We start from the raw sequence: 8,590 nt of genomic DNA, 5'->3' as shown, positions 1-8,590 counted from the left end.
CCCACCCTCAAGCTAAAAAGATGTGATGGGTACATCAGCCACACACATATGATAACATCAATAAGCTTGACAAAAGAGGAAATCATATATGGGAAAATATCTTCAGGGTCTACCAAGGTAGGTGCATCTGTTTCGTTGCCTCACGACAAGGCAAAAAGTAAATGGAAGAATCGACCTCTTTTTCTTGGGGCAATATATCCTAAGAATTTTTCATATTTCAAAGAGCAAACTCCCTTCTTCCTTTTGTTCATGGAGGGAAGAAAAAGATTTTCTTATCAGATGATATTTCAGGAAAAAAAATAGGAGAAGTCGTTGTAACGAGGAGATAAATATTGCAAAGTTGTCAACTGGTTTTTCTTTTGGAAGATCTCAAGCTTGTCAACTGCCCAGAGGTTTCCAATCTCACCGATGTGCCACAAGCTATACCTTGAAGTTGCAATCTCAAGAGAACAGAAATTGAAATTTGGCCACAGAAATATAGAGAGACTGCAGGAAGCATGATCTAAGCTTCTAAAAGCTGTATTTGCTTTCGAGGCTTCATGTACCCTATAGGAATAAAACTCCACATGTAGATCCAATGGGTACATAAACATCTCACTCTTAAGGAGAATTATTCTGCTCAATTACACAAATACAAAATCGGAGTCGTCTGCAAAGACAAAATCACCACCATTGCTCATTGCACTTGCCTCCTCTAAAATGGCATTGATGTCAAGAAACTTCTCTCCTTCTCCTTCTTGATCCTGCCAGCAAATGGAAGGCAAGCTTTCTTCAATTCAAACTTAGAAATCTCATGGTACCAGTGATTCTGCATAGACAACACTTGACTACCTCAAGCATCAAGCAATTCAGTGCATACATACCACTCCTTCTGGACGAGTCTGCATCACAGTGTCAATGATATCTCTAGTGATGGTGCCCTCCATCTGCCGGGCAATATGTAAGCAAGCCATATTTGAATCTTCAGAATCTGAGTAGAAACTATCATTTTGTCTAAAAATTGAAACAGTGAAATTTTTAGCTAATAGTTCCTCCCAGAAACAGTGTGCAACTACTATAGACAAATTCCAATACATGTTACAATCTGCTATACTTATGCAGGGCTTGTGAATTTTAATTGAGACTTTGGACTGCCCATTGACGTCTCAGTAAACAAGTAGCAAGTTAGTCATATGCATTATAAAAGCCAGTAGAAAACAGAACTTTATTTGTGCATGTTCACTATGTAATCCATCACAAGTGTACATATGATAATGCTGCCTGTGCTGCAGATCCCCTACCCTTGTGGGATGTGCTATACAAGACATCTTAGAGCTGGTCTGTTGACCCAATTAATAGGTCAGAATACAAGGGTTGCGGTATAGAACACACTGCAACTTGCCATTGATTATGTGTACCGTCAATGCAAATCTCTAAAAAGCTATTGTAAATGGAAGACCCACCAGCAATCCCAGAACAGTTTTCTACCAGCAACTACACAGCAAGCACAGTATCTTTGGTACAAAGCAGGTGTTGGACGAGGCAGGAACAATATCTTGAATCAAAATCAAAAGAAATACAAGAGGCTGATAAGCACCAATAGGAACAGATCTAATGGCCATTAGTCTACCTCAAGATCATACAAGTAAAGGTTGGGAAGGTGTCAAGCCACTTGCAATGCAAAAAGCATACATTCAAATTTCTGAATAATATGAGTAAAATTACAAGTCAGCTTGAGCCTCCATGAAGAAGAAGGATGCATTCAATCTTTCAGTGACTAATTTTGGCTGAGCAATGTGGTCTTAAAGTTCCAAGGAACAAGAAGAGTGCGTCTTGGAAAGAACAGATCTGGACCGTTGATAGCTTTTACCAATGGTAATCACACAGCAAAATTAGACAGAGACAAAGATCCCCCATTGTGTGTCAGCAGGAATGTGGCTCCAAAATTAGTGTAGCATGAGTAATTCCTCTCTATCTTACAAGACACATCTATAACCCCCTACAAAAGGTCCTTCGCCATACACAATTGATTCTAATGCATCAAAAATCCTAATCACAAAAGGACAGAATTTGACCTGCCTATTATTTCATAACAGCATTTACATTCAACTTCCTGTCAGTGGTACCAACCCTTCTAAAACGTGCTGTGGTGGTTACCACATTCTTCTCGCTTTTAGCATAGAGAATCCACAAGACTAATGTGGATAAAAAGGCTTCCATTGCATATGCGTCTTGAGAATAGTAAGACTCTATTGATCATCTTTAGACAAAAAAAGGACCTCCAAGAAGATCAATAAAAAGTTGCCCATTTGACATGCTTCTTGTGACAAGAACTAGTGAAGATTCTGTTGACCAGTACTCACTCAGAAATTGGCTCCAAGAAAATAATGATCAGATATGGCAAAGCACATGCTATTGCTGGTAATTTCTTCTCAAGAATACTCAATTTCTTCTAAGGTGTGTTTAAACTTGTGACTTTCACTATCAGTCTGCTCACACATCAGAGTAAACTTGGAAAAGGCTTTTGACAGTCTGCTATCAAGAGATCAAGTCCACCTGTGAAGGCCTTCATCGTGTTTTCAAACATATGTTTATGATTTGGTCTCACTGGGAACACAGCATGCTCCTTTATCAAAATCGTGAAATGGCAGCATAAGAAATAGAGCTTCAATGAACATTGACCACTGAGCCATAATCCCAAAAAAGCACTTATTGACTCTGAAAATAATATATCTGTTCAACTCTTCAAGTAGAGCCTCCACATGTAAAAAAAAGTTCCTCTTTATTAAAGGACAAAAATGCCACAAAAGGATGTATACACATATGGCAAAACCGAAAGTTAGTCTCGTGATTGATGGACTGGAGTATATCACCAAATAATCATATAGGCCAAAGCAAGGGTCAAATATAGCCTAGTGCATATCCAGTGAAGCAATCCATATCTGATATTACCCACACTTCAAATCCATTTACATCTAAACATATGGACTCATTGATTTATCACTAACGAGAAAAAGTTTCTGATGGCAAAGATTGGTAACATATATAAAGTGCTATCTTTCTTCCATGTCAAAAATTCATTATTTTCACACAAAATCTCTTCTGCTAAGGAGTCATTTCCTGTTTGTCTGCCCCAGCAATGAGGAAATATGGGATGTTTGGAGTTAAGCCCTTATTCGTTTATACCTTTATCAGTCCAACCCAATAAAACCAAAGTTTGCATTTGCAGAATGTCACTAGTATGCAGCAATAGGCTGCAGTATTCAGATATTCTAATGAAACCTGCCGCCTCAAGTGTAATACGCAATACTTGAACAATAGATTTCTGCAGTGGATCTCGCATTATCTGACCTTCTGTTGCTGGAGTGTTGTAGTAACAGCAACTGACTAATTACAGTCAATAGCCCCCAAATCTCCTAACTGCTTATAGACTTTCTTGAAAACCTTCAAATGACCAGACACAAGTAATGTATCCACTCTCAGTCACCATTGGAAAGATGCATGTCCCGAGTTGTGTGATGCATCAGTGTAATGTGGCATTCTGCCTGAATCAGTAGATCCTCATTATCAAGTGAACGTTAGCTTACAGCATTTCTAGACCGTCCAATCTAATTAAATTGATTGCTCGTTGGCATCCCAAAGACACTGATGTAAGACTGGCTATGTATACCATTCTCAATCGGTTCACTTCTGTGTCCATATATACATTTTAGTGTGAGGTACCATATGAAATCGCCCTGGTATCTCTCAGAATTCAATTTTCAGACAGATGCTACTCTAGAATTCACTGAGACGCTTTTATTTCACGGGCTGGGCCATCTCAACCGGTATTCAAATATGACATTTCTTTGAATTTGCAAGGTACATTTTCACCGAATCGCCTCAATCCTGTGCGAGCTTCACCAAATGTCCGAGAATGCAGACAGTCGAGCTAACAGTGCAGGGAGAAGGAGACACTCACAGGCTTGGAGTCGTATTGCTTTTCGAACTCCATCAGGGTAGCAGAGGCGACCATTTGCTCGAACTCTTTCCCAATGTTAGCCAAGCTTGCTCCCTTTCCGTGGCTGCTGCAGCTTCCGCCACCGGCCCCTTTGCCGCTCCCGCCGCAGCACGAACCGCCGCTGCCTCCGTCACTAGGAGCTGCACTGTGGCATACCACACGGTGAAAGCTGATCGTTGAAGAAGAGGAGAAAAGAGGAAAGGAAGAAGAGAGAGCCGAAGAAGAGAGCGACGAAGGAAAAATTGCGGAAGAGGACAAAGACGACAGCTGGTGACATGAGGACACGGCAGCCATGGATAACGTCGCCATAGCTTGCGAGCCTTCGCATGCAGAGGCAGATGCAGAAGTTGTAGAGACAGATATTTTTCAGTTGAAGGGATTATTACTATCTTCTACTGAAAATCCTGAAATGGATATTTTGGGGCTATCTCTAGGGTAAAGGGGCCAATGGTGAAGCACCTCACTTTTCACACAGCATCCTGGAATGGACCCCCTAGGCAAAATACAAAGAAAACGAACTCTTTAAAGAGGAACTAAGGTTGGTTACATACCAAATGATGGACACTCATTTTATAATCTTTAATCAATCAAAACACTTATTTAAAGGTTGGATATCCGTAATCCTTTACACACTCAAGAAGACATGACATGTTGTTTACCTGCTAAGCAAGTGGATCCCCCATCCACTTTTGGACGGGGACTCTCCCCTTCCCACTTTATAAAGTGGCGGACAAGGGTGCACTTTTAGCATTTGCAATCAATCAAAAAAGTTATAAGTTTATTGTCTTGTATTTTTTTATAAATTGTGTCCATTTGGTGTGTAAAGGTATGGCGCCCATGTCCGCGCCCTGTTTCAAAGAGTGAATGCCCACACTCTAGGCGGGGATTGGTCATCCATCACTTGGTGTGTAACCAGCCTAAGTACATCACAAACTCAATGGTTGTGTAAACAGCCAATCAGGTAGGCTATAATGCCAAACCATCCAAGGGACAATGTAGAAGAAAGTGCCCGAGTACCATGTTCACACGAAGGCCTCTCTTTCTTTCTCATCCTCTCAGAGCTACCCTGCATCCTCTTCCATCTCCCTCTGAGAGTGTAGATGATCTCCACCAAAATCCTCGCTAAAGTCTCTACTACGGATACATCCTAAAGGTCAATAACGTGGATGCATCTCATGATCCAACTGTACGAGGCTATGATTCTAGCAATCAGCTCTCTTATGTGACATTGTCCCTAGATCCACTATGCCTACGAGTAGAGTAGGGATCCTACTAAAGTGCTATCCAATGATGAGAAAAGAAAAACTCTCTGAACGTCCTCATCACCACATGCTAGGCTTCTATCTTTGACCTAGGCTACATCCCCCTAAGTTGCCACCATAGACTTTGTTGTGCCATGGAATATCACCCTGAGAGCTTTCCTCCATACCTCCTAGGCTCTAGGGCAATCCCATAGGCAACATCTCTATGTCTCAACTTGCCAACATCTTGTGCATGCCACTAGGTCCCTTTTGTATCCAAGCCATGTGCCAACTACTAAGCTCTTGTGAGCTACAAGTCCTGAGAAGAAAGATATCTTCCTAGGCCTAAAGTTGTCATGTAGCCTCCTCCAAAAATCATATAAAAACTCATTTGAGATTCCCTCTCTATGCCAATGGGGGCTGGCTACTACCTATGCACTGATCCTACTCATCTATATCCTCCTCCCTAGCCTACTAATGTAGCTAGAGAAGGCCATGTCACATGATCTATCAAGAAATAGATCCCTCCACACCCACTCTCCTAGATCCCGTTGTAATCTTTGTTGAGGCCTCCTTTTATAAGCTTACTATCTCCATCCCATTGTAATCTTTGTTGAGGCCTCCTTTTATAAGCTTACTATCTCCATCCCATTGTAATCTTTGTTGAGACCTCCTTTTATAAGCTTACTATCTCCATCCATCTACAAGATAGGTGCTCTAGACAAAGGATCAAAGTAATAGCACACTGTGAGGGTAAAGGCTTCATTTACTCTAAATACCATAATATTTTGCTACCAAATCATAAATAATGAACCATGATACATCATTTGAAGCCCATGTGTGAGGGCCTTCACTCTCATTCGAAGAAAAAGGGTAACATGTGGATTTGACCTTTTTTTTAATTGATTTTAAAATGTATTTGTTATTTTAAGGAGGGCAAAATAGAAGATAGTCCTTCCGCTTGCCACATATTGCGATTTCCTCAAATGAGGAATGGGTAATAACTAGTCAAAACTCACTAGACTCACTCTTGCATGGTTGTTGCTCCATGCTCTTCCACTTGTAGAACATTGCCTCTCTCTCTCTCTCTCTCTCTCTCTCTCTCTCTCTCTCTCTCTCTCTCTCTCTCTCTCTCTCTCTCTCTCTCTCTCTCTCTCTCTCTCTCTCTCTCTCTCTCTCTCTCTCTCTCTCTCTCTCTCTCTCTCTCTCTCTCTCTCTCTCTCTCTCTCTCTCTCTCTCTCTCTCTCTCTATGGCACGTTTGAGCTAATCAATCTTTCCCCCTTGATGGTATAGAGCCAAAAGATCCACAATTTTTCAATGGGCTTTCCCTAGAGGGAAATGATTGTCAATGTTTCATTTTAGCTACAATTCATGAAAAATACTTGGTTTAATGGTGTGCATCCAATGAGTTCATGGGATTTGCCTTCTTCTCTCTCTATATTATACAAGACATATGGGCCTTCAAATTACATTGCCCTTGTGGTGTGAAAAATTTGGATGTCCCATTTAATTCATTTGGAGTAATAATCCAACATAGTTCATTTTAAGTGTTCTTATCGTTGTTATTGGGTCATTGTAGATTAAGGTTATGATGGTACAAATACTAATTTGTGGTCATGTGGGCTTATACTATTTGTGATTATCACAACATACTTAGGGGTAGCCACCATTTTAGTTTTAGTGGGATTGATTGGTTTTCCTGGGTTTGTAGTTTTCTCATCCTTAGTGGATGATTTTACAAGACCAATATGTGACAACAAAAAATAGCTAAAGAAACCAACCATGTTGAATGGCTTTGAACTTATTCCAATGAATCAACACCTCAATTTGTTAAGTCTATAGAAGAAACCATTATAGATGCATATCTATGTGTCTTCAATATATGGCTCATATTTGGTTCTTGTAATGTTCTCTCCCCCCCTCCCCTCCCTTCATGTAAGGGGAGGCTTGGGGGAGTTGGGGCGGGGGGGGGAGAGTGGACTATAAGGTTAAAGAAGCAAAAAAAGAAGAAGAAGCCTTAGTAATTTTTTAAAGAGGAAAAGAAGGAAAATCTAATTACGGCCGTCAGCCAACTGCGCTGTCACCATTGTCATCCTCAAGTGCATCACGGACTCTCATCTTGAGCACCGTCTTAAACTCATCACCATCTTACTCCACACAATCATACAATTAATAGCAACCTTGGTGGTATCACACATAGTGAAGTAGGAGAATAAAAAGCCATATCGGGTCCAATTGCAACCCTTGATAAGGCTATAAAACCTTAAGCCATGATTTAGGCTAAGGCTAATACTTCTATTCTTCCTCCCCCCCCCCTGCACTAGTTGTTGCACAGAGAGAGAGAGAGAGAGAGAGAGAGAGAGAGAGAGAGAGAGAGAGAGAGAGAGAGAGAGAGAGAGTGTGTGTGTGTGTGTGTGTGTGTGTGTGTGTGTGAGTGAGTGAGTGAGAGAGGAAGAAGGGAAGAGAAGGAGGGGAATAGAGAAAGTAGGAGTAGAAGAAAGAAGAGAAGAGAAGAAGGGAGGAGAGAAGAGTAGAAAAGGTGAATGAGAAGGAAAGTGAAGGAAAGGAACCTGATCTTGTGCCGTATGAGATGGCATGTCAACGATGTTTGTGAATACGTTAGTAGCTCCTGTGCTTCTCGCTCCAAAATATCTCCTCTTGGGGGCCATCGCGAGAAGACAATTGCAGCACTAACTCTGGGTCTTGAGCTCCATATGGATTGGTAGCTCCTTGTAGGATCACAATTCCACTAGGAGAGGAAGGACTTGTGTCGAAATACTCGCAAGCCGAAGTGGTGCTCCTCTTGCGATTGGGATGTCTTCCTTTGTTCTCACTCCTGCTCTTTCTTTACTCTCCTTTCTCTCTATCCTTCTCCCTTCTCTCTATTCCTTCCTTTCCTTTTCTTTCCCCACCTCTTCTACTCTCCTCCTTCTCTTCTATCTTCTCTTCACCTCTTCTACTCTCCTCCTCCTCTTCTCTCCTCTCTTCACCTCTTCTGTTTTCCTCCTTTCTTCTTTCCTTCTCTTCTCCCTTCTCCTCCCCTCTTCTTCTCTCCTAATGGTCATTCAATACGTGGCTAGGAACGTGTAGCAATAGGACACATAATGATTAATAAGTCAAAATTGTATAATTCAAAGCTAGGATAAATTGCATAATATCGCATTGAGCAGTTATCTTAAGATCCTTATAAACAAATAGTTGCTTCAAGAATAAGTTCTTTTTACATTTATAAATCATGTTATAATTCATGGAAAGAAGAAAGTCATATTAAGTGTAACTCCTTTACATTTATAATCATGAAAAGATGAAAGTTGCATTAAGAATATTTTCCTTTTTTCATTTATAAATTGTGTGAACGTAAAGGATAGT

General features: G+C 40.8%; 1 protein-coding gene across 1 annotated transcript; it reads right to left on the bottom strand.

The window, feature by feature from the left end:
• Positions 1-300: 300 nt before the first annotated feature.
• On the bottom strand, positions 301-4,379 carry LOC148020047 (uncharacterized). The gene is made up of 3 exons (XM_087700321.1): positions 3,941-4,379; positions 864-926; positions 301-743 (listed from the first exon to the last, which is right to left on the bottom strand). The coding sequence occupies exons 1-3, from the start codon at positions 4,286-4,288 to the stop codon at positions 624-626; spliced, it is 531 nt and encodes a 176-aa protein (XP_087556447.1). The 5' UTR covers positions 4,289-4,379; the 3' UTR covers positions 301-623.
• Between the last annotated feature and the right edge of the window lie 4,211 nt (positions 4,380-8,590).

This window comes from Lygodium microphyllum, chromosome 19 (genome assembly GCF_053477565.2).
Source record: "Lygodium microphyllum isolate KBCC chromosome 19, Lygodium_microphyllum_v1.1.10, whole genome shotgun sequence".
Classification (NCBI taxonomy): Eukaryota; Viridiplantae; Streptophyta; class Polypodiopsida; order Schizaeales; family Lygodiaceae; genus Lygodium; species Lygodium microphyllum.
The sequence above is the reverse complement of the archived record's forward strand: the minus strand, read 5'-3'. Positions and strand labels throughout refer to the sequence as shown.

What these genes read in the sequence shown, in the direction of transcription:
- LOC148020047 (XM_087700321.1), bottom strand. Translation starts at nt 4,288, where the DNA reads ATGGCGACGTTATCCATGGCTGCCGTGTCCTCATGTCACCAGCTGTCG. An exon ending in AGCAATACGACTCCAAGCCT is followed by an intron (nt 927 to 3,940) that starts GTGAGTGTCTCC and finishes ATTGCCCGGCAG; the next exon opens with ATGGAGGGCACCATCACTAG. An exon ending in AGACTCGTCCAGAAGGAGTG is followed by an intron (nt 744 to 863) that starts GTATGTATGCAC and finishes ATTTGCTGGCAG; the next exon opens with GATCAAGAAGGAGAAGGAGA.